Source organism: Aptenodytes forsteri, unplaced genomic scaffold (genome assembly GCF_000699145.1).
Source record: "Aptenodytes forsteri isolate BGI_AS27 unplaced genomic scaffold, ASM69914v1 Scaffold53, whole genome shotgun sequence".
In the NCBI taxonomy this organism is placed as follows: domain Eukaryota; kingdom Metazoa; phylum Chordata; class Aves; order Sphenisciformes; family Spheniscidae; genus Aptenodytes; species Aptenodytes forsteri.
Window position 1 is genome coordinate 14,499,034 of NW_008795909.1, and position 26,055 is coordinate 14,525,088.

The 26,055-nt window shown below is 44.8% G+C and overlaps 2 protein-coding genes and 1 long non-coding RNA gene across 3 annotated transcripts in view; 1 reads left to right on the top strand and 2 right to left on the bottom strand.

Moving 5' to 3' along the window:
• The window catches only part of TKT (transketolase), a 22,674-nt gene extending 20,763 nt beyond the window's left edge, over positions 1–1,911 (top strand). Inside the window, exon 13 of the mRNA XM_009284489.2 lies at positions 1,619–1,911. Coding sequence (XP_009282764.1) covers positions 1,619–1,806 — 188 coding nt within the window. The 3' untranslated portion in view covers positions 1,807–1,911. The remainder of the gene's footprint in view (positions 1–1,618) is intronic.
• Positions 1,912–3,964: 2,053 nt separating this feature from the next.
• On the bottom strand, positions 3,965–10,941 carry TMEM40 (transmembrane protein 40). Its single transcript, XM_009284490.1, has 9 exons — positions 10,876–10,941; positions 9,942–9,995; positions 9,014–9,049; positions 7,479–7,511; positions 5,979–6,044; positions 5,587–5,658; positions 5,431–5,505; positions 4,609–4,671; positions 3,965–4,152 (listed from the first exon to the last, which is right to left on the bottom strand). The coding sequence occupies exons 1-9, from the start codon at positions 10,892–10,894 to the stop codon at positions 4,133–4,135; spliced, it is 438 nt and encodes a 145-aa protein (XP_009282765.1). The 5' UTR covers positions 10,895–10,941; the 3' UTR covers positions 3,965–4,132.
• Positions 10,942–12,476: 1,535 nt separating this feature from the next.
• Positions 12,477–17,420, bottom strand: LOC103903302. The gene is made up of 4 exons (XR_657854.2): positions 17,235–17,420; positions 13,966–14,022; positions 13,246–13,385; positions 12,477–12,616 (listed from the first exon to the last, which is right to left on the bottom strand). It is a non-coding gene; the product is annotated as an uncharacterized LOC103903302 (long non-coding RNA).
• Between the last annotated feature and the right edge of the window lie 8,635 nt (positions 17,421–26,055).

A 26,055-nucleotide genomic window follows, 5' to 3' on the forward strand; every position in this document is an offset into this window, starting at 1 on the left:
GTTGTGACCCAAGTGCAGGACCCGGCACTTGTCCTTGTTGAACCTCATACAGTTGGCCTGGGCCCATCGATCCAGCCTGTCCAGGTCTCTCTGCAGAGCCTTCCTACCCTCGAGCAGATCAACACTCCCGCCCAACTTGGTGTCATCTGCAAACTTACTGAGGGTGCACTCGATCCCCTTGTCCAGATCGTTGACAAAGGTATTTAACAAAACTGGACCCAGTACTGAGACCTGGGGAACACCGCTTATGACCGGCCGCCAGCTGGAGTTAACTCCATAATCTGCTGCCGCTTGCTCTCTGACATGCCTTGTTTGCACAGGTTTTCAGGGGCTTGCCTGTGCAAACATGTCCTGTGAAGATGAGACAATATGCAAACAGAGAGCAGCTGTTACGAATTGCATGTCAGGCTTGCTCCTCCTGGGGGGAGATGGAGAAATTAGCAGAGGGGCAGCTCTGAACTATGGCATTCGTAGATACTGTAGATATCTGCTAATAGAAATTAGTAGATATTATGAGAATATTATCCTACTTTAAGGTGAAGCATCACTCTTGCCAGGTATCTGAAGTGATCTGGTATTATCATAAGTGCTGGTTACACCATACTTTTGTTCCAGACTATGGATGGTGATAGCATCACTGAGCCTCATCATTTTCTAGCTTATCTTTCAACTCTGGACAAATACTGTGCTGCAGATTTGCAAGATGGCAAAGTCATCACACTCTGAGGTGATGAACATGTGATTTACACTGGCACAGCTTTCTCTGTGTGATGCAATCAAGGAAGGTCAAGTGTACACGCATCACAAGCCTGAGTGCATTGCAAGCCCACATCAGGCTGATCTTACCAGCCGCATCCATGGAGGTGCCTCTGGCTGGAGGCGAAGTCTGACGGCTTAAATCACACCATGCCCGGAGCTGTGAAAAGCCCTGCGTTCCTGGATACACCCTAACTGAAGTGCAGCATCAAGGTGTCTCTCCTACCAGGTCTCAGAGCACGTGCTCTTGACACTGTTCCTGTGTTTTCTTCTTCCTTAGTACTCCTGCTTCCAGTGTCTCTCCTGCCGCCACGCGGTTCTCTGTTGCATCCTTTGTCCCTGTGACTGATAGTGATTCAGTCTGAGCTGAGCTCTAAGCAAAGGTTGTGAATATATTACATAACTCAGAGAGGTGCCCAGCGGCATGTACAGGCACTGTGAAAAGATGGAGCTCTTAAATGCTGTTGAGATTGGTGGGAATTAAGACTTTCGGCACGTTAAGTACACTTGTAAATACTCCTCAGTCTAAATAGATTTTTAAACCTGGCCCTCGGTGGCTGATGCTGAAGAGGTGCGGGCTTCCTGACAGTTCTGTGCCCTTTAGAGGTGTATGTTTCTTACTGCCAATTTGTAAGTACTTCAGAAATGTCAGGCTGGTTGTCCTCAGAATGCCTTTGAAATAGGGAATTGTTTTCACTTCACAAATGGGTAATTCAGACATATATTGTGATTGATGTTTCTCATAAGCATGTGAATTGAGGATTTAACTTGCATGGACCTTTGAATCAGATATACGTGCAATCTATATGTTGCCTGTTGAAGCATACAGATGTATGTCGTGTTTGACTTTTTTTTTTCATAGGTGGCATTGGGGAAGCGGTGTGCGCTGCAGTAGTGGGTGAGCCCGGTATCACAGTCAATCGCTTGGCTGTATCTCATGTACCACGCAGCGGGAAGTCAGCTGAGCTCCTGAAGATGTTTGGCATTGATAAAGATGCCATTGTGCAAGCTGTTAAGGTGGCAGTGTCCAAATCAAGAAATGCGGAGTAGTTTGAAGCATCTTGTGCTGTGTTACAGAAAAGCAGTGTTCAGAGAAGTACTGTAAGTTTAAGGCAGGCAAAGGTGCTTTATGTAGCGAGTTCTAATAAAAATACCAGCTTAAAAAACCTTCTGTTTTTAATCTCTTTTTTTCTCTGTGGGGTTTTGTGCAGTGGGGTAACATCTGAATGTTTTCAGTCATTGAAAAACCTTCAGGTTATTTAACAATTTGTGGGCAGCAGCGCTTTGTCTGCCTGCTGTATGGCAGGAGCATTTTCTGCTTTGCAACTAACCTTCCCTACTGTGAGCTGTGCTACTGAGCGGGCTGTGCTTCAGCAGGGAAATAGACGCTGGGCACTGTAGCCTAGAGCGAGTGGAGTAACTATTGTTCAATGTTTGCTCCAACTTACTGCTGAAGATTAAAATCCTGTCTTGAAGGGAGTTTGGCGAAAACGAGTTCTTCCTGCTCTGCCAGAAGAGTTCACTAGCCCCTCCTCTGGACAGAAGCGTTAGGCACTGGATAGTGAAAGGCAGGAACATGTGTCGCAGGAGGAGGGGGGCTAGTGCCTTTGCTTCGATTCCTCCCCTCTGAATTGCCCCCCAGCCGTTTAAAACAAAGACAAGAAGGAAGCACCCTATGTGCTGGATAGCGTCGAAGGGGAAGGAGATGTACCAGGTCCTGGGGAACCAACCGGGGGAGGTGGAGGCCCAGCAGAGCTGTGGGAATGAGTGGTGAGCCGTGGGCTCGGGAGGGGCTTGCTGGACTTGGAGAATGGTAGCTCAGTGAGCACAAGGTCATTTAAGGAGGTTGAAACTCTTCGTAGGAACTCGTATTTTTGAGTGCTTGGCCAGTGCTGCAGCAAGGGTGATACGTGAGACCAGAATGAGAGCATTGCCGTTGGGCAAGAGGCAGGAATGTTTACAACGCTGAGATGGACTCAAGAAGAAGGATCTGAAAGAACAACAGGAAATTCCCAGATACCCGAGAGGATGCGGCTGAACATGTAAGTTGCTTTTTTCTATAGAACTGAATCTTCTCACGTGAGCTGCTCTAAGTTGGGTCAGCTGTTCATCTCACAACACAAAATATACAGTATTTGGGTATCACAGACTATTTCTACAAAGACATGTAAATAGTACATGTAAATGAGAATATAGATACTAGAAAATAACTTGTATTCATCCTTATTGCTTAATTTAACCCCTGACGTGTTAGGTGACTGCTGTGCTGTGTTGCTACAGGCCTGAATACAATTGCTGGTATTTCTGGATGTGCAAATGGAACTGCAACACACAAGAAGGATCAACACTGATGCTTAACATTTAAAATTAAGTAAAACTAAAAAAGTAAGTGTTTTAGTTTTCTGAGCAAGGCTTGAAATTGCTTCTCTAAAACTCTAGACTACTTGGGCTAATGGCTTTTAGATCTACATTTCCTTACAATTTCATGTTTCATGGTTCTTTCTGTCTGACTCGATGCCTTCAACCTTCTATGGGTATGAAGACCTGACATTTTTAATAAAATTTAAAGGTATCCCCTTTTTTGCAGTCTACCTATGATTGCATTAGCCCTACATATATAATGTGTGAAATGTCCCTATAAAATGAAAGGAACGTCAAAGTTGCACTTTCTTTTCCTCAAAGAAAGAAAAATGTTGGGGGATGAGTCAAATCAAGCACTTTGTTTCTCCCCTCAGAAGAAGAGATGAGATTTGCTGCTGTTAATAATCTCATTACTGCACCATTATGTCACTGCATGTAAAATCTCACCCAGCTTTCACTGGGTGAAATCATTATACGCCCACTATATTGAGTTCTGCCACAATAAATTAATCTGCTTCAGTGCTAGTGCACTGTTGGGGCTCAACTCTGTAATCAAGCAGCTGGTGTTTGCCTGGTTTGCAGCATCACAAGGGGTGAAGAGGAGGTGGCTTTGTGGTTGCCAGGATTCCTACTGAAACATCCAGAGCCTAATCCAGAACCAGCGGAGGATAATATTGGTTATTTTGTTGATTTTGATACACCATAGCCAGATTAACGTGGTTGCATGGGGGAGGGAAGGAGAATGTGTTTATATTTAATGGAATTAAATCTAAACCTACATCTAGATTGTCTTACGAGCTCCGCTGAGCCACGAATCACTTCAGAAGAAAGAATGGGACCCCGTAATGCAGTTTCAGCTTTATTTTTAAGGGGAGGGAATAATGTCTTTCTATGGTTTAACACTTCAATATTTAACATTAGCCATTAGGTTTTTATGTTTGCCTCATAAGGCAGTTCTTTTAATACTAGAAATTCAGACAGCAGGGTTTTGTGGAACTCTCCTGAAATAATACTCCTAGGCAGCTTTCCTCATACCTGCGTGATGAAGAAAAAGGAGACTGTCAGGACTATTGTGTTCAAACTGTCATGTGTCTATGCAGCTTTTCAGCATTCTTCATGTTTTGTGTTCGTGAACACAGATAAACATGAGCCTGGAGTCTGTTTGAAGACCCGACAAGAGAAACCCACCCCCACTCCCTGAATTTTTAATTGAGCTATAGCATTCTTATTCAGACATTGTCAGGAAATAGCTAATACCCCACGCAGGGCAGAGTATTAAAAATGTGAAAATGCTCTGCCACATGGAAAGAGTCAAGAATAATGCATTTTTCAAACCCAAGCAGCTGTAATGAACTGTAGTAATTTTTTTTTTTTTAATTAAGAAGTTTGGAAATTGTAATTTAGAGAAGTTAGTCTTAAGACTTGACCAAAATGAAGTACCCAGGAAGGTCTAGGGAATACGTATGCAGTCAGTAAGAAGATCACTATTACCTGTTGGCCTGAATTTGTCAATCAGAGGAACAAAACTGTCAAGTACGCTCCGAATTCGATACACTAATTGTGAAAACAAACATTTTTTTCAAGATGAGCCAAATAGCAAGGTAAAACGTAAAAAATAGAAAAATGGCAAAAACCAAACACTGACACTTGCAACATTAATGAACCCAAGACTACTGTTTAAACAAGCGCTTTTGCGATATCATTAATAACAAAGTAGTGAGAAGGCTGATTCCTGAGAACCATCCACAACCTACCAAAAATATTAGCACACGATTACAACGGAGACTTCTGTTCTCAGTTGGGAAGCCAAAATTGCTGCTAGTTGCACCTTTCCTACGACATCCCTAGGGATTGCCAAGAATGCCCATTTTTTTAGTATCATTTTCAGTAGCTGCCGCCATCCAGGCTCTGCTGAGAGCTCTTCCTCAGGGCGTTCAGCCGCCTCAGTCCCAGGGGAATGAGTGGCAGCCTGAGTGCGCAGCACCTTATAGAGTGTATCTGGGAAGACTGCCTTGCTGCTAAAATTATACGTTGTCATGGCAACTTAGCATTCGGCCATTGCTGCAGAAAGAGGTGATGCAAAGTCTTGTGATCACTGAGAACGAAAAATGAGTCAACCTCTCCCGTCAGTGTCACTAAGGCATGCTTGTCTCCAGCCACACTGTGTAATTGCGAATGAGATGTTACGGGATAGTTAGGTGAGGATTTACAGAATCTCGGCACTAGCAGTGTTACAGACTCGCGTAGCTTAATGACTGTGTGACCTTGTGTCCTTAGCGTTGGTACAGAGCTGGCTGCTGCAGATACACTTACCTAGACCAAAGTATATCCCAGTGGTTTCCAGGGAAGCAAAGGTGATTAAACCAATTCCAAGAGAAATAGTCCAATCTAAGGCAACAAAATAAATGTTTGGCTTTGTTCATTTTTCTAGCGTGCAACAATTTATCCTTCGTTGAAGTCTTGCCTTACCTTTGTAGTAGTAGTAGCAAATTAGTAAAGCTCCAATTGCAAAGCAAAGAATGACAAAATGAAAGAATTCATCTGAAATGGAGAGAGAAAATTAGGTCACAACCGCAGGCATGGCCCTTAGGAATGCACCTTAAGGTACAGTGTATCACTCGGCCAATAAAGTCTGTTACCACATGAGATGTCTCGTACACTAGACCCAACTGCAAAACCTACATGCACACAAGTTGTTATGAGAAGCCTTGATGATTTTCATTGAGAAGCCTCGATGCACTTCAACAAAGTACTTGTGTCGGGGGGGGGAGGTTTTTTTGACCAGAGATCTTGTTTGTGGACTAAAGTTCAACAGGGTTGACATCAGTTGAATTTAAAAGAAAAAAAATTAAAAAAATTACCATCCTTCCGTATGCCCATCCACCGTACCGTCCACTGGTGGAGGCGAGTGTTCTCGTTCTCATATGCTACAAAAAAGAAATGTCTTTTATTGCCATGGAACTCTGAAATTAAGGAGTTTTAAGTTTATTTCCCTTTTTGTATCTGAAATCAATTCTCAGAGCAGACTATATGTAAAACTGTTCAAAGGAAAGATCTGCGAGCCGTTCAGGAAGATCAAGTTAGCAAATTTAAAATCACCCCAAAAAGAGCAGGTTTTTAAAAAAAAAAAAAAAAAGCATAATCATGTTAATGGTTGCATTAACAATTCAGAATTGTTTTAGAGCACTCTGGGCCTTTTCTGTCCAGTCTGGGACAATCAATAGTCTCAGAATTACAGTGGGGGAGTGAAGCAGTAGTACAAGGGAGCTTCAGTTTGATTCTTGGGTGCTTTGCACAATCACAGCTACAATAATCTAACCATCTTCATTACTAAGCGTATGAGTACCAGCAACCTACTTGAGCCCAATGCTGAAGTATTTCTGCACCCCCCAAATTAAGAACTGTAGCTGACAATTAGTCTCCTATAGATAGCTATCCTGATACATAGAAAGAACAGCTATAAGAACAAGCCGGATATTTTTAGAGGTTTAAGTAGAGAGCATTTTGCTCTACGCTAGTTGTGAGCAGAGTTGCCAAATTCTGTTCTTTCTCCAATTGTATTGTCGAAAGTCAGAAAGAGCTGAATATTTTACCAGATTTCCAATGACGTGTTCAAAGCAGGTGGTTTTTCACTTTTTCGCTTGTTGATCACTTGAGAAGACCCCTAGGCAGTCTGCTGCATATAAGCCTTTGGGAGTTGATTCATCGCAAGTTTTAGATGCTGATTTCACTTACATCGGGCTGTGCTTCCAGGCAACCACTGCCTGGCAATGAATTTAATTTTCTCTAAAGATGTTTCGGGAGAGTACGGGAAATGTACTCCAAACGAGCTACAGACTTTTGCTGTTGTGCTTTCGAACCACGAAGCAACTAAACTTTGCCAAGAAATTCTGTTCTGGGTCACCTGATACTGGAGTCACATTTTTTAAATTTTTGATTCTTTGAGCATTCTGGATTGATCAAGTTCCAGTTTGGGGACAAACTCAGCTATTTGATTATTAATGTTAACATAGCATTGCACTACTCTGACTCACAAATGTTGCTCTGTGCAGTGGTATGAATGATCTATAGACACAGAATTTATCAGAACATCAATTCATACTTGGCAAGTGTCTGTTCTGTATTACTCTGCCTCCTGAATGCAGTAGTCCCACTGTAACTTTGTATCATGGAATGACTTGCACAGTATTTCTCCTGTTAAAGCATTACAGTGCATTTTAATAACTATTCTCAAACTTCTACTTTTTGATTAGGAAATATCTAGGTATCGAGGAGCTGGTATAGCTATCGCTACTAAGCAAAACTCAGTCCTGAAAGACAGCATGCGCAAGAAAAACTTCTGTTCGCTTGTTTGTATTTACCATCTGCAATTGAATCTTCTCTTCTGGTAATCTCTGAAAAGCAACATAGTTTTATTATTTCTGATGGTAAAAATACAAACATATTGTTTCCCACCATTATCAGCACTAGCAAGCACGGCAAGTATTCACCTATTGGTGACTCAGTACAGACAAAACAGTACTTGAAAGTGCCAGGAAATGAAGAAAGTTAAAAGGGCTCAACAGCAGATAACAATAAAAGTGACTATTCACAGTGATCCCAGGTTCTTTGAAATAGCTGGGCAGTAGAAGATTGATGGCCTCCGTGTTACTATTCAGTTGCTAGAAGTGAAGCAAGCTTGGTTCTAAACCAAGCAGAGCTGGGATCACAAGTGCTGCATGTGTGTATCACCTGAACCTGTACAGTGCAGTAGGCATGGCGTCCTGCACTAGCTAAATATTTCCCGTGTCTCAGTCTGGTACTTATTGAAGTAATCTAGAACTGAAGCAACAAAGGCCATGGTGAGAGGTGGAGAGGCCAAATGCCAACTGGAAAAGTACTGTAATCCTCTTTCTGCACCTGGCAATGTGGGGAGAACACTGTATTACAATATATCCATCTACCCTCGTATTTTATGTAGCTTCTTGGGAATAGGTAACTCAAAAACCTCCCCTAGGGATTATGCTGCAACTTGTATCTTCTTCCCAACTCTGTCCTCAGCTGAAACAGTCCAAGTCACAGCAACTATTCCCTGCTCCGCAGAAGAAAAGTGGTTGAGCAGGTGTCCTCTCAAAAAGGACAGTCTGCTGGGCTGTCTGCCCCTCGTAACTAATGAGTGTGGCACTGGCCTGGGAGTGGGAGGGATGAGGCTGGTAATGCAATCAAGCCATTGGAAATTTCCTACACCTGTTCTGCTGCTGCACAGCAGTCCCTGATAAAAGGAGATTTGCCTTTAGACTGGCTGGCTGTTGCAGCCTCTCAGCTGGTACTGGTTCTCTGTTGATTTGCCTTTAGAGTGGCTGTCTGTTCAAGCCTCTCAGCTGGTACTGGTTCTCTGTTGCTTGTCGTTTGGCTTTCACCTAGCATCTTCTGTTGGGGAATGCTCTGAGCTAAGGGAGGAAGGTGTTCAGAGCTGAGTATCACTGTTTTGCAGAAACCAGGTTCCGGCTCCCTCTCAATCTTGCATCCCTGTTCCAGGAGATAGAGGGCTGCAGGGCGTGCTGAAAACTGCCTAGCTTTCCTGGGAAAGACTGAATAGCTGCCCAATAGAATTGCTGGGTTTTCCTCTAAAAAGGATGACAACTGCTGTGAGCTGATCTTGTGAGAACCTGGCAGGCCTACAAAAAAATGGGTTAATCTGCTAGAACACCTTGTACAGATCAGCTGCTATTAGCCAGCCACTATGACAAGCTAGCAACAAAATGTCTGCACCATGCCCAGGTCCAACACCAGGCTAACTGGAAACCAATGGATTTACAGCTGGGGGGTTATTTCTTAATACATAAGCATGTCAGAAAGAAGAAACTGCAGTTACAGTCTTCCTTCCAGCAGGATGAGGTTATCTGGGAACACTTACCTGAATCTCTGTAGGGAACAACCTCTGCTGGTGTGCCTAAAATATTATGCAAAGATGATGTAGATTAATACCTGTAATGAGTACGCATATCTTGCTGCCAGTCCTAGCCCATGCAACTCTCTTGAAATTAGTGTGGTTGTGTAAACATGACAAGGTAGATACCAACTCTAACTCATTAGAGGGGGCAGGTCCGTTGAGGGTTATGCAGTTTGAAAGTGGGAAACATGAATGGATTATCAACCCCCCATATTCCATCTCTCACAATATCTGGAGTCAGGTAGAATCAGATTCCTGTGAGACAAATTAGGTCTCCTAATGTCAATTCAAAGAGCTGCTCTTACATCTGGGCTGAGATCAATTTGAGACATTAATTAAACAATTAAAGCCTTAACTTCTTTACATCCATGGTTCTATACCATAAGCTGATAGCTATTTTTGTGTGTTGACACAGCACATTTTCTTCAGCTGCATTGTACTTATTTTCCATTTTTCCTTTGGAAGGAAAGGAAAAGCCTCGGGAATGAGATCCAAGGTGTGGTCCTTGCTGCTGATCTCCAGTCAGTGCTGATGCTGACTGCAGGCCCTGTAAGTAGTGGCTGCGATAGATATTTTCAAAACACTTGCTGCATTTCAATGGCGACTGTGCAGGCGCAGGCAGCAGGACTTCTCCCACAACAGTAGATTTTGCTGTTCTCCTGGTTCAACTCCAGGCACAGGGCGTGGCTGAGTGTTACTATTACTTGAGCTTCACCTTGTAGGAAATGCCTTTCCTACAGCCAAATTCTGACTGGTCGTTTTCCTACCTCTATACATGTTAATATACCTTTGTTCAAAAGTAACCCAAAGAATGCCAGAACTTACTTATCCTTTTTTTGGTTCATATTGGTTGTCTCTAGTCAAAACCAATACTGTTGTCACTTTGTCCTACCTCCGAGTAATTGGCCTTCAGTCTTCTGTCTTCCTAAATCTTCCCCATCACTGTCTTGATAGAGAAAGTGTTTTTTCATCAGATTAAAGAAAAATGTGCCAGCAGTATCAGAAACAACAGCACTGCAGTTGTTTGCTCATAATATAATAACGGCCGTGGGATATGTAGGTAACAATCAAGGCTTTGAAATGCAAGGAGCATTATTAGCTGCTTTTGCCTCACAGCTCTCTTCGAAGCTGGCTGAATAGGAGAAAAACAGCAAAATCTGAAGTTGGAATAATTTGTATAAAGGGGTGTACTGAGAAAGTTCTTATTTTAAACACATACATCATCAGCACTGCTAATTAGTTTGAAAATTTTATTTCTAAATGCAACTCATTTGATCTTAATCAGCTAGTGGCTTTCTGTGACAGAATAAGCCAGTATCAGCACTATCACTTCCATGTTGCCTGTCACTTAGCCTCTCTCACTTTCCATGAATGAAATGGTCCAGTGGCAGCCAAAGTGACTTTAGATACACTGTTGATGTTTGCTAATAAGAAAAGAAATGCTAGAGAAGTACTACAGCATTGCCAGCTACTGCTGTGCATTGACTATTCTTTGCCTCCTGCTGTAGCGCAGGCTCCAGTTAGACCGTAACCACACTGAAGATCATAGAAGTTATGATCTTTTGTTTGGGAAGAAATCTTGCAGCAGATTTCTACGTTTCTGAAACCTCCAACTTCACAAGAGCGGGAGGCAGCCACTATTTTGCTGATAATGAATCTAGAGGTACTGATTATTTTCTGCGTTCTCTCTTTGCACAGTTTCTTACTTTTTTCAGAGTTCTGCAGAATTGCTACTGAATTGCTGCAAGTCTCCTATGTGAACCTCTTATGAACACGCAATCAGACTAAATTATGTGACAGGGAAAAATAAAATAAATCCTCTTTACCTTGTGTATCTTCATCCATGGACTCACGGGATGAGTTTTCAGCCTTTTCTTCCCCTTGTGAAAGCATGAGATTCTTTTCCAGTCTCTTCAGCAGTTTCAATTTTTCATCTGTTTTATATATAGAGAAAAAAAATATTAGAAACAACTATTTACATTTTCTCTTTTTTACAACAACAGATTTCACAATGCTTTATTAAAGTTGTCTGACAGGAAATCAGACCCTTAGTCGTGTTTCAGCTGTGTTTTTTGCACACGAGGAGTAGTACAAAGCATTACAAATGAAAGCATCATATACGCTACTGTTCACACTTTCTTAAATGGTTGTGATAGATGGCTAAAGTTTCATATTCTGGCCTTTAATTTACCCATAATTCTACCCCTGTGAAAATTCCCACTCCCTGAAGCAACAGCAGCTGCAGCTGAAAGATGCTTTAGCTGGAGAATAGTTGCTCACCCTTCCCTGGGCTACTTCTCCCTTCACCCCTGTGATTTCTGCTGGGTCCCCTGTGTCTATGCCGCAGTGCCAGCACCCTCTTGTGGCATAAAAGCAAAGCCCGCAAAGCCAGCCAGGCCAAACCACCGGGGAGGAGAAACCTGCAGGATGCTGACTCCTGGGCCAGGCAGTGAAGTGCTCCTGGCTTGTGTGGCTGGAGTTGCAGGGGATTCTTAACAGCTTCAAATTCAGCTCTGTGCTGAGGGCCGGCGGGTCTGTGCATCTCTTCATTATTAGTTGTAATATTTGGACATAGGCAGCTAGACGTGATTCCCCCCGGGCTGCTCGATGCCGCTCACTGTACAAGAGCAGGAAGGGGGTCCCTGCTGTGACAAACTTTCCTACTCTGACAGATGACAAAAGCTGGGCTGCTCTCCAGGCTGGGAGCTCTCTCCCCTTCATTAACATGTTTGATCAAGGCAGAAACAGGAACAGGATCTCCTTGAGGGTCTCCAGTTCAGGGTCATCTTAAGTGAGTGCAGCTCCATGATCTATTAAAGACAATTAATGACTCTATGGACCCTGTGGAACTGCACTTAGTTTCTTATTGCACAACCGGGCAAATGAGAAGTGCAGTGGAGTCTATTTGTATCTTGCTGCCAGGTTCAGCACCCTGAGTGGCATCATCCTCTATCCACTCCTTTTTGTTACCTCTACGTGTGCTGCTAGGTCATTTGCAAAAGTGTGTTTAGTGGCTCAGCTCAGATTTCTTACCACTATGAGAGCTCAGAGAGGTCCAGGCTGGCTGGATAACAGTCCATGCAAAAAAGTGTCCTGGGTGTCATGAATCCAGCCAGACAGGAAAAACTGGGGCACCACTTTAAGTCAGAGAGATTTCTTTGGCATCATCATCCCAGGACATCCTCTCTCCCTAAACACACAAGATTTTTTCCCCAAACTAAAGTAAAACACTATCTTTGGCTCCCATTATCACCATACCTAACTGACTTTCCTAAACAGTATTTCCAGACATTTTAGTTGTTCAGTAATAATCACTTCCAAGCATATATCAGAGTTTTCAAACTGGTGTCAAGTCCCACTGGCACTGCAGTAATTTTAACAAAATAGCTGACGAGCGGCCAGGTAGGCCTCACCCTTTCCCTTGGAGCTGGGCAGCTGCCTATATCCAGATGGGTTGGTTGTCTTCAGCAAGAGGTAAAGAACAGCCATTGCCCTGACTCCTTCCTTCTCTATGGCTTTCAGGCAGGCTGCACAGCCTCCAGGCAGGACATTGCAGCTGTTGAGGAGCTGAAAGAAAGGTAAGTAAATAGCAAATAGTCCTTCCAATAAAACGTAGCCTGCAAAAACATCCTGCTATACAAATGAATATATTTCACCCCATCTGTGGGAAATGTAATCCCCTGCCCCTACTATACTATGTCCCCGATTTCCCCTACTATAAGGGGGAAATCGGGGACAAAGAGTAATGCCAAAGATGGGAAGAGAGCGTAAACTCCATTCAGCAACTCGGAGCAGAGCCGTCAACTGGGAAAAAACCATGGTGTGTAATGTTAGCTATTTAAAGAGCGGGAGAAATATAGTTATAGGGTCTGAAAATGGACATGCAATCTCTGCAGTATCTTACAGCAAAATGTCACTAACAATGGTCCTGCCTAGAAAATAGTGAGCTGAACTGATCCTGAGGAATTTATACAAAGCCAGTTATTTTTTCACATGGAGAACAATGAAGTAAAGAGCAGCGGCCTGAGTCTTATTTATCTAAGCACCCTTTTACAGCATTTAGCATGTTTTAGATATGTTTTAGCATATCAGATAATTGGACTGTATGTTTTCTCTCCACAAAGTACATCAGAGAAGTATAAAAGTATCTGTATAACAGTGTCTTACAAAGCATGCATGTTTCTTTAGTAACTTACATTGTTCTTTTCTTCAGTATTCAGGATAGGTGGGTCGGTAGTGGCTAAACATTTTACAAGTGATTCCCAGAAGGACTGGTTCATTTTCTCATGATTCTCCAAGTAATTGGCATCAGCAGTAAAAACCCTCTGGAAAATGTCTGGGAAGAAAAACGAGCAAATCACCGTGCAAGCAGTAGCGGTGGGTTGCACGGTAGTGTTCCTGTGGTGCTCGGTGAAGGCGTGGTGACAGACATCAGACTCTGCAGCATGTTAGCATATAGGACAGAGAGTAGTGCTGTATTGTGTAAAGCAACTCAGTCTGCTAGAAATCAGTAGAAAAATGTCAATAGCCCAGGCAAATTACCGGTGTCTCTGTGATGCTACTGTCTCAGTTAAAGAAGCAGGGGAAGTATTCCTAGCTATTTAACAGATGCTTATTCTGACCATGCTATTTTACAGACAGGCACAAAGACACCAAGGTATTGAGATAGCTCATTAGGCATTTAATGCACAGCAAAATCTCCTTCATGCATCTAAATTCCCACAAGCACATGCCCAAGGCCTGATGAGAAGCCTGTGGAAGAGCTGGGAACTGACTGCTGGTCTCTCTTTCACAAGCAAGGAGGTGGATGGAGTGTGTTTTCAGAGGAAACAAGTTTCATTGCCTCATGACCGCTCTAGCAAACACTTGCGTAGTGTGAATGAGCCGGAGCTTTGATCTTTGTGTGCTACCCTTACCTTGCTGTTCTTCAGTCAGATCTGGGAACGGGACATTCAAGTTCTCCATCGCTGTGCCTGTTCAAAAGGGGAGAAAAAGCATATTTAGAAACAGATCAGTCTGACCTCTATTTTTCTGTCTTATACTTGCTTTTCTGCAAACATGGCGTCTATCTCTAGGCACTTTAGTTTTGAAAACAATTCTCTGTTGCAATGGGAGTTTCACATCATGATTCATTTACCCTCCCGGGACCCATTCTTGACTCCTCTGAGTGAGTCTTGCCTGGCTGGCCTTTGGTTATTAAGAAAGAACAAAAGTCTAATCATCATGAGTAAAACGAAAAGAAGTCCAACTTGATCATTCACATTGTTGTTTTTTTAACACCTACCAAGGTGTCTAATTAACTATTTACCGCAGATGTGAGTAACTTAATAGGCCCTGTTCCACTCACAAAACAGAATGATTATTCCGTACCTTTGACATCCTTATACTTAAAATGTACCAATCGGGGAGGATAGTAGCAATAGTTCACAGGAGAGCCCCGCAGGACTTGGAATCCTTGTCTCACAGAAGACTTCGACACTTCAACATCTGTTCTTCCCAAGTTGCCATGAAAAGGAAACTTTCACTAACTTTTGGTTTATGAATTAAAAATTTTTAAGTGTCGGTCCCAGATTTCTTACTGGTATTTGCCACAGAAACAAAACACTCTGACATCCCCAAAATCCAACATTTCCTTTTGTTTTGCTAAACTCACCCCAGAAATTTTGTTTTGAGGCTGTTTTATTCTGATGATGCATTTTTTGTGGTTGTTGTGGTTCTGAAGAGTTGCCTTCGCCTACTGTGGTCCAGGCATCCTGCACTGACTGCATCTTCCCTCATGCAGCATTTCAACTAAAACACTATTGTATTGAGAGATGCAAAAGGAGATTTTTGGGGAGCCTGAAGTACAGTTTTCACTGTGCCGGGCACAATAGGAAAACAGTTTATACACCCACAGGTTTTCTTACAATATGACTTTTGGGTCCATTCAACAAAACACTGTCAATCGAGCAGTTTGAAAACTATTTCCTTTACATTTTCCAGACAGAAAACTGTTTCTTTTCTTACAGGCTGTTTCAGTTCTCTAGAGACCATCATATCAGTCACAAAAATATTCTAATACAAAATCCAGAACAGGTCCAGTTAATATTTTCAGAAGGCTAGTATAACACACAAGCAAAAACATCTTCATTCTGGAAACAGAACAACTTTTTAGCGTGTCAGTTCTCAGGTAGAGGAAATTAGACACAGACAGACTCCAAAGTAGCTGCAAAACCCATCCCTCCTTTGGAACCAGGGTCGAGGTCCCACATTTCTGTTATGTTGGTGATTCTGGGAGCTTTCTCCTTAGGCTGCAAGTGTTCTTCAAGTGATGAGGTGCTTAGTTAGAAACTCTTTTTAGCCACTGGTTTGCTGTTTGGCTCTGGGAAAATTACATAACCTCTTTAACCACTTTTAAAGGCTAAGCCCAGAAAACTGCTTACCTACCTCCTAGGTGTATTGTGAGAAAAAAATAATTTAATATTTTAAAAACACTTTGAAATTATTCCCGATGATGAGTCTATGCAAGACATCCACAATGGCGGATAATACCTGTTATTTAACCACCTGATATACCTGGAACAACTGGCAAGTTTTTGGACAAACAAACTTTCAACTCTATCAGTTAGTCTAATAAAAGTTTTTACCTCTCCCACAAACCTTGCCTGACTTACAGCCTTTGCTGCTGTAGCTGTGGCAGCAGCACTGAGACAGTCGCTGGCAATGTGAGACTGTGAGCACCCAACAAAATGCAGGAAACGCATCTGTCCTCTCTTCCCCGCGTAAGCAACAGCTGATGTTGAAATACAGGAACCCAGCATACCACACCCTGGATAAACTCGTTCTCGGCCACACAATAAAGAACGTAATTTCTGTGTAGTTATGGTTTTCAGCCTTTTGCAGTATTTTTCTTGCCTTCCTATTTACTCAGCTTAAACCTTGCAACAGTGTTTGCTTTTGTAAGTTAAATCCTTCAGACCTCTTTGTGGACTGCACAGCTGAAATACCAGGCCTAAAGGAACAAAATTACTTGAAATATAAATATTTCTTTTCTGACTGATGAATTCCATTTCATAAAATTATTTATAAATATCCACAGATTTTACTGTTGAGTGAAATTCAGGAGGTTTGTCTTTGGGGCCCCTAATACCTAGTGAAGGTCACTTTCACAGGCACTTTCGAGGCACGTTGCTCTTCGTGTGACATGAACCTGTCGCAGCAGCTGCCTTATGCTGGCTTTGTGTCATCCCAAAGACAAAGCGAGCAGGTAGGCACTAGCAGATCTGTCCCACCACGCACAAAGGAAGAGCAGATACAACACTGAAGGCAGAGGAGACGCTGTCCTCCTCATTTGCTATCAGACTGATTTACCTTAAAACTGTTCATTTGCTGGCCCAAATGACTGGACTGCTCAGCTGTACCAGCAACAGAAATATATTTGCCTAATGCACTCATGCATCTCGCTCTGATAAGACCTGGATGCCACAGGAGGATCCAGGAGCAGCCAGCGTCTGCTCCCATCTCCCTTTCTGTGCCTGCAGCACAGCTAAGCCCAGTCAGTCACCAAGCTTTACGTAACTAAGGAAGTTGGGTACCTAATTTCTGTTAGACTATGGACAATTAATTCTCCTGTGGCTCTTCTGAAAAGAAAATCAGATCTAAACAAAGGATAAGTATAGGCATTTAATTATTGTATGTTTTGAAAGTGATCTAGTTGATTATACCTCATGATGAGAGAAGGATGATGATACACTGGCATTTCAGCCTGGCCATGAGCTCATTGGGGAATGACATGAACAACAGACCTCATCTTGCTTTCCCCACAGTAAATCAGAATTTAATTGCAGTGAGGTCTTTTTAACATGTTAGAATAAAATTTGTGTGCAGAGTCAGACTTCTCCTAGTTGTTCAGAAAGTGAGGCTAATAACTGCCATACACAACAACATTTTGCTTAGCTGCTGAAATATATCTGAGTGAAATTGTTCAATGGGATAGCAAAAAATGTAAATAAAGTAAAATAAGGTTGTTTTGACTTCAAGACAAAAACCAGACAATCCTAAACCTTTTTCCTTTGAAACTACTTTTACCTTTCATTTTAAGTTATATGCTGACGCCAAAACTTGCTAAATTTTATTTTAACCATAAACATTAAGTCCCTCCCTGCCCTTCTCTCAAACCAAACCAAACAAACTTCATAAAGCACACCTGCAAGTCTCAGGTTGGTCCTAGCAGTTGGTTCCACAGGAAGATGTCTTGGAGGGCTGTGGCTGTGGTGAGAGCTGGTAGTTTCTTCCAGTGAGACAACAAAAACAGATCCACGCCGGCTCAGTTTGAAACCGTTCCTACTCCAGCCTCCTTGGGCAATGCCACCAGTGAGATAATTCTGCTACTTGTCTGCTTGCCTTCCTGTTGTCAAATATAGTTGAAATGTGACAGAGAAGTAGCAAAACTCAAAGACTTTTCACTCTTTATGGTGTCCTTGAACACAGGCAGGTGGAGAGACCCAGCGAGTGCGTGTCACTGTGGGAAGGACAGCTCCCCAGGCTCGGTGTGACCATCCCCATGGGGGTGAGCGGGGAGCGAGCGCAGCCCGTCTGCCCCTTACCGCAGCACTGGCACTTCCTTCCTCTCCCGGCTCTCACAGCAAGCCCAGACACGGTGGCCGTGCTGCTGCCAGCCCTACACCCACAAGCCTGGGGCGGTTTGCTGCCTGTTTTCCAGCCACACTGGTAATATAATGGCAGCGCTCCCATATGCATTTACATACACCATTTGAAATTACCTGGTTTGTATTCCGCCTTATGCGCCGTGTGCTCCTCTGTGCAGTCGTCGGAAAGCTCTGAAGGGAAGAAAATGAGCTCATCAGAAGCCAGAAGAGCTCACGTTTGTAGTCTGAGTAAAGTTAAGGCAAACAAATCTTCTTCTACACATAAAATGGGGGCATTGCCTCAAGTATTTTATAGAAGAAAAAAAAAATTAAAAGATGTGGAAGTCCAGTCAGGAAGACATAGAGGTTACAGAGAAGTCCTGTGCCTTGCCCCCCAGCACGACAACCCCTCGTACAGCGTCGTGACACCTCAGGGAGTAATCAACAACCCAGCCATGTACCAAGAGCCAGGATACAACCCTGAAACACCCTTGGTCTCGACCACAAGAAGCTCCCGAACCCCTCCCCGGCACTTACCTGCAGGGCTGTGTGGTGGGTTGGGATCCCAGGGCAGGGCGTGTGCAGCGCTGGCCCCAGCACACGCAGGCAGGCGGGCGGCCAGGTGCCGGGGCCAGCGCTGGGGCCTCACGTGGCCTGTCCTGACTCACAGCAAGAGCAGCGGTGGCTCCACGTCGTCCTCCGGCCACCGGCAATCGTGCTCCAGGCGTGGCAGGAGGAGCTGCGTGTTTTCTGTGTCCCTGAGCTCTGGGGAAGGCGGCCGAGGGCCAATCCCGCCGGCGTGGGGGAGAGGTGCTGGGCGGCCTCCCAGCCTGTCTCGGGCACTGATGGGCCTCAGCGGCCCTGACCAGCTGGCTCCCCCAGCCCTGCCCGTGGCTGCTCCAGCACAGCCCCTGCTTGGTCTGGGGGCCCAGGCCTGCTTGTTTGGCTTGTCTGGGACACAAGGGAGAGTCCAGGAGGGTGGGGATCCCTCTCTGAGGGGAAAGGCCCTGGGCTCCCGTAAAGCTGAGCGGGGACGCCATGATGGCGGTTTGGAGATGAAGGCACACTGCCCTCCTGCCCAGAGCGTCCCTGGGCTCAGGAAGGGAGGCACAGCGGGGGGACGCCCATGCAGGGAGCAAGGAGATGTGTGGTTTTCATACCACACTTTCATCAGGAACAGGACATTGCCAGCACAGGGGTCAGGTCCAGCCTTCTGGGCTGGGGGGGGGGGCCAGGAAGGGCTCCTGCCATCATCCCTGAGGCAGGCATGCTGCTCACGTCCCTGTGCCCCAGGGCTGCGGTGTCCTGTGATGGAGCAGCCAGGCCTCTGTCAGAGAAGGGAAACATTCCATCACGCCTGTCTCCAGCAACCAGAGAGGGTGCTGAAAAGACAAAGCCAGAGCCACCTCTGGGTTACAGATGTGCTCACCAAGGCACGACAGACTGAGCCATGTTCAAAATCTTCCTCTGCTCTTTGCTCTGCACATGAAGTCGCTGAGGGCTCCTGTGTAGGTGAGAGGCACGGCTACCCCTCTGGGGAAAAGGACTTTACACCACCCTGACCAGGTGATAAGCTTGAAAACAGCACGATCTCCTGCTGTGTTTGCAGGTGCTTGGGGTATGAATGAGGTGGAGCAGCCTGTACTGATTGCCAGGAGCCAGCCAGGCTGTGAGGAGCAGTGCTGGCCATTTACTCCCAGATAGTCCACCCTGCTTGGGCCAGCTCTCAGCCCCCAGGCATGCTTAATTCTAAGCTTATCTGCTTAGTATCAGACAGGAATCCCAATACCTAAGTCAGTTTTGGCAAAGAAAATATTTGTATTTCCTAAGCAAACCTCCCCAGCCTAGCATTCGCTTTCACTATGACCAGGGGTCTCTCAGGTCTCCTCATGCACCCTGCGATAGATTTCCACCTGAACCTCTGCCAGGTGCAAAAGTTCTCTGGATTTCATAGCTGGAAGTCAGATTGTTATCAGATTAGGTGTGCTTTTCCAGCAAGGCATATAATAAGTGAGTGGGCGCAAATCCTCCATTTGTTATATGGTTGTCATTCCCAATGCATTGTCTGCTTGCTCTTAGAAAGCAACAGGGAGCAGCCCAAGCTGGATCCAGCCTCCAGTTTCCGATTAGCCTGAGGGAATGGTGGTAAACAGGGGGGTGTCTCTTTGCCCTTTCACAGCAATCTGTTTTGCTATTAGTAACTCTATTAACGGCTTCTTGAGTTCTGATAATAGCAAATATCAGAGATCAGGACGGACAGTCCTGAAAAACAAAGGTCTTTCAGATCCTTGAGCTGTCCACAGGCAACTTCCCACACACTAGCGACAGCTTTCGTGTCCTCGCTGCCTGGCTGTGCAGCATCCATGTGGTCTGGCTCTTGTGCTGTGTAGGCCAAGAGTGGGTAACACTCAGAGTACCAATTTACTCTGATTATGGGTTTAATGCTCTGTTTTCTGGCAGGAGGAAGAGATACAAATGGTTTCCTCGTAATCCTCACCACCTCTCTTAGAATAACCTGAAACAAAACATCCCCCTCTGCTTGTCCTATACCTGCAGTACGCCTATTGGTGCTCTCCTTTGAGCCCTTCTCATCCATCTCTGATGCATGTAACTTCTTCAGCACAACATTAAACTGAAGCCACTCCAGAACTGTTTTCTGTTTAGGGGAGCTGCTCCTTCACTAGCAGATGATGGTTTCTGACCCAGCCAGCCTTTGGGAGAAGGCAACAAGAGAGCAGGGAAGAGAGGGGAGACCTCTCCTGTGCATGAGACCAGAAAAAGGAAGCCCAGCCCAGAGGCTCAGCATCTAACATACACCAGCTGAAACAGGCGGTTTTCACCTTGGTGTTTCCCACTACAGTTGCCCCTGGGTAGATAATTAACTAATTAATTAAGCCTTTCTTAGGCCAGTTTCTTGCCTTTGGCCCCTAGTAGAATACCTAAGGAAGCACCCCAGCTCCCATGGCCTTCTGAGCTCCTTCTAGGCCTGCCCAGAGGTAACCCAACCTTTCAGTTGCTGGAATAAAATACAGTTCTGGGTGTGGCTTCATTTCAGGAGGATTTGTGTTACATCCTGGTGGAAGAGTTCTTTTTTCTCAGCAAGCATTGCCTTTGTCTAAGCATGATGTTTGGTCAATTGAAAATGTGTGAAGAACGATAGCTGGTGTCACAGGAGACTACTGGGGACATTCCGATAGCACAGTGTGACTATCGATTATACAAGGTGTGGTCATGTTAAGTCATTTGTCAAATTAAGCTAACAGTTTCACCTGATGCAGTTGGTGCCTGAGGAGAGGGTGTGCAGAGCAGGTTGTGTACCCTCCCTCTGCTCTCCTCTCCAGGTACTGATGCTTCTGGAGAGACTGGGACATAGAGAAAGTAATTTATACTTCCTGCAGTAGGTGTGCATTGATTTTTTTTCTTTTCCAGTTGTTTTGTTTGTTTGTTTTGGGGTTGTTTGGGCTTTTTTTAAGCAGGTTGTTTCACTAGTTTTCCACAAGTGCCTATTCAAGTGCCTTGTCTCACCTACCCTGGTGTGTTTAATGACATGTAATGTTTAACACTTAAAGCAGATAATACTCTGCATCTACTTCTGCTGGGAGAATATTATCTAATTAATTAGAATGCTTTATCATGTAATACATGCGTTTATTTTGCCCTTATTTGGGAACTATCCTCTGAGAGAGTTAGGAGAAAGGTGATTTACTCTTTGTATGCTGGGAAAATTGCTTCCAGGAGGGGTTTAGCGACACATACGCTGAGGAGCTCTTACGCTTGACGCTAATTGGATACAATGTGTGTGCACAGACTTGTCACACAGGCAGGTTGCATGAGAAATGTAGAAATACTCCTAAGTGAGTGCAGGAGGCGCCCAGTGATGGTACATGTTCAGAGTAGCAATTACCCATTTAGTCATCACATTTCTGCTGGGTTAAAACACTCCCATGACACCTCTTGCCCTACCCTGACTTTTATCCAAAGGGTTGGTTAAATTAGTCCCTTCTGTGCACTTACTTAGTTGCTACTTTTTTTCTTTAAATAAAGTCTACTTAAACAATTGTGAGACTGCAAAATACAAGTAACTGAGGGAGGCTTATGCCTCAACGTCAGCTGCGTTTTGCAGGCTACAGCTAGTTCACAGATACCTTTCTGTTTTTAAACTCCGAACACCTTTGAGAGAGAGAAGAGAAAAGCAACAAGTAATAAGCACAACCCACTCCTGTAACCCTCCAGACTATCACTGGATGAATAACACCCTCTTACGCTGGGAGATCGTGAGAAAACAGCCCCTTGCCTTTGGCTGAGCTGAGAGGAATTCTGAGGTTTAGCCATGAAAGTTTTTGCAGGATCATGTGGGAGAGTGAATCATGTTGTACCTTACTGAGACCTTTTGGAGATTTTTTTTCTCATTCTGTGCCCTTCTGTGGGATTACTTGCCATAATAACTAATTTGTTATATTAATATTTCAAACTAACACAGTAAAATTTTTGCTAAAACTTGTTAAATTTAAGAACTAGGCTTAATTTTATTTTATTTTTATCTAGAAACAGGAGTTTCTTGTTCTATACAGATCTTTTAGTATCTCTCCTAAACCCCATCAAGAACCAAGAAGAACACTATGCTCACCTCTATGCCTGTTTTTTTCTTATCATTTCCTTAAACTTTCACTTCTAGTCAAAATTATATTTTCTTCAAATTCATTAGAAGCTTTTTAAGATGATGTGTTGTAGAAAGTGGATCAGGGTGCTATAGCTATATTCTTATAGTAAAGTGTCATTATTTACATTAAAAATCTCTGGTTTCTAATCACTACTAAGACAGTGGCGATAGAGGCTGAAGATGCACACGATGAAATTAGCATGTGTTGCAGACCCTATCGACAGACTCCAGAGAACCGTTCTTCTTTGTTTCTCCTTATTACCAGTGGTAATATTGCTAATAGCAGGCTACTGTGCAGATTCTTGAGTCCCACAGTTTTTCTTTTTTTTGGCCGGGTGTTAAGACATTAAGCAGCTGCCCTGTGCCTTTGCTGGCAAGCCAAGTGCATACAGACTTTGAAATCAGATTTTGCTACAGCAGGTCTGGAACTGTGTGGAGCAGCTATTGAGCCACCAGCAGCTCTGTTACGCCACAGTATGCATTGCTTAGGTGTGTCACAGGCATACAGACGTGACCCTTAATATTCTGTGCCGCTCAGAAGGCGGTTGTGGCTGCTCTTGCAAACTCAGCTCCCAGTTTGGCAAAGGCCAAATGCTCCAAGTTTCTGCAACTCCCCAGAAGGTATTCCTTTTCTCCCTCTACAAGTGATCAACATTTCAACACCCACCCTCTTGTAGGGTCAAAAGTTAGGGAAAGAGCCACCAGCCCATCAGCACCGCTGAACTCCCTGAAGGTCCTTCAGTGCGTGCTGAAGCATTTGTGCAGAAAGGCTGCCATCGTGTGGCCTCATCCCTGGCCATGGGGACAGGGTGCAGGAGGCCCTTGCCGGCAACCTTGCTCCCACCCTGCCTCCGCATCCCTCGCCAGGGGTGTTTTTTAGTTTTACTTGGCTCTGCTGATGCTCAGCTCCGCAGGCCTTTGCAGGCACAGGGTGTCCCAGCCCGCCGCAGGGGCTGTGGCTGCAGCCTGCCGGAGCAAGCCCTTCCCAGCCACAATGGGCTCTTTTGCTGCTGTGCTATAAAATGAGCAGCTCTGGCTTTTCTGGCTTTCTGTACACGGCAGGAATAAAGCAGAACTGAAGGCCAGTTCAGACTACTGACCTGCAAAGCAAAAGTGTCGTTTCACAGCTCAGACTTTTTGTGGAAATGTGCTGAGTTTCTTAGCACAGAAACACAGCAACTTAAACGGTAGTCTCTCTTAAAGGCCAGAGATGTGAAGGTGGCAGTGCTAACCTGAATGTCACAGCACCTCCAGATGCACAGCCTTCCAGGTCACAAACCCCAGCTGACTAAGGCACAGTCGCTATTAGATTTGAGTTTCTGCTTCTCTTATACTCGAAGCATTTGTCTGAAATGCAAACCCAGCCTGGTTTAGAAAGAAGGGAAAGTGGACCTGGGTCTGGCACTTGCCATATGAGCTATTTCTTTCCCTGACCAGTCTCTAAAACAAAAATGGCCTGTGTTTTTGGGGCTTGGGGTTTGGTTGGGGTTCTGGATCAGGAGACATGGTAGTATTTGTGTGCAATCGTACAGGAAAGGAGTAACTGCTGTAGCAAAGCAGATTCATGGACTGTTTAATATCTTTGTTTTCCCCGACAGTGGACTAATTAAACACTGTTCAAAGGCATGCACAGCACTCAAAGACAGCCAGTGTGTAATCCTCATTCCCACAGAGGCATGAGTACCGAGACGCAGTGATCCACACCTTAAGAGTTTCTCCTAGCTGAGGGATGGGTGGTACTAACATAGGTTGGGTATAGGAGGAGAGCCGAGCTCTTCCAATCCAGTTCCAGCAGTCATCACCAAATATAGAGCTGGTACTGACGCAGCACTTCTGGGTTGGCTGTGAGATGTCTGGCATGCACTGGCGTGGAATGTTTAAAAAAATTTTTCGTATTTATACTCGTAGCTTTTGTAGCTGAGCTTTAGCAAACAAAAGATGGGAGCTAAGGAAACCTGAACCATGGTCCAGTGCACTATCAGGCAGCGAGGCACCAGCCAGCTGCCTTGCCACGCATCGGATGAGCCTGGATCTTGAGGCTTGCTACTGACAAGCCACCAGTTTTGATAATGCTCTCCTTCTGCTTTTCAAGCAGGAAAACACTTCAGAGGTCTGATTTGGCAGCTGTAGTCTTGGGGATATCCCATAACTAGAGAAGTGCAGTTCCACATGCCTAACGAAGCAATGGAGACTGTTGGGGTGTTTGCACCTTCAAGAGAGCTTGCACTGTGTGCATGCATTTATTTCCTTTCATTTGTATTTCCTTTTTAATTCCTAGAGAAACAGAAGCCAAGAGATGATATTATACAACATCTAATGTCTAATTGACATTAGACACCTACAAGGCAGACAGCTACATTCATCCCTCCTTTGTGCTCACTGAGGCCTTCCTAGGGTACAAACCTTACGATATTGTTTTATGTATCTGTCTTAGGGGGAGACTACTGCCTTATAGTAAAAGCCTACCAACGTTTGTGCAGGCATGCCAGCTAAGTAGCTCAGGTGTCTGAAGTTAGGTCACCTGAATGCTATCAACAAGTCCGTGACAAATGGAGGGGAAAAAAAGACTTCAACCCTGCTGTTCTCTCAACCAAAGGTTGGTCTAGCCTAGGGTCCCTGGGTGAAGCCCAGGATGGCATGTAAGAGCAAGGCAAGCATGGGATAATTCCCATGTGTGCTCTCCTGTGCCCCTGCGACCTACAGCACCAACTTTGTGAGCAGTGCAGGGGCCTGGTGACCTCTCGGCTGGCTCCTGGCAGCGCTCCAAACTCTTTCCAGGCCATGTGCAACACCCCTTGAGGAGCGGATGGACCAACATAGGGCCCCTCAGGGCTTTCTTACCGGGAGAGCTCTCAAGCCCACAGAGGAAGACTGCACTAAAGCACTGGAGGGAAAAACCATCATCCACTTTTCTCAGGGAGAAGGCATTAAAAGCCTCTCCCCCGCAACACTTTTACACCTTGTTGGCAATAGTAACTGCAATCTAAGCCAAGGCCTCAGAACGAACAACAGGCCCAGCCTCCCTTTAGTCTAAAAAGCCATGTGATTACTGTTGTACCCCCCCCCCCCCCCCCCCCCCCCCCAAACTGCCTTATCTGTACTAAAGAATGGCCTTGGTTGTAAATGTGTGTTTTGCTTCCCTGTCCTGTGAACAGCGGCCACAGCCTTATCAGCACAGCTGAAAGCTTATGAATGCTTCAGCCAGCCTTTCAACACCCTGTTCAAGCAGTGGGGTGTTCACCACTTTGTTACTCCCAAGGCAGTGAAAGCCTCGCTCAGGGAGTGTCTTAACAGGAGGCTCAGCACCCAGATGTGGAGATACTTGGCACACCCCCAGTTGGTGATGGCCCATCAACTAGGATGCATCAAGGGCCCATTAATTAGTGAGGACCTTTGTTTTGCGTCCAGTACATTTGCTTGTCAGGCTTGTGTCCCTGGAGATGTTCTTGATGGCTTCCTTCTTTTCCTGGGTATCCCATTTGAGGACGTCCACAGCCAGATGATCCTGCTGCAATAAACGTTCCCTCACCCCATGGACCCTCACCGGTCCATGTGACTGTCCAGGTTGGGTTCCCATCACTGCCTCCCTCACCGTGCGTCGGTCAGGTTGGTGGATGGATGCAACCTGAATGCTCACAAGTCTATGGGGCCGGATGGGATCAACCCGAGAGTGCTGAGGGAGCTGGCGGAGGAGCTCGCCAAGCCGCTTTCCATCATTT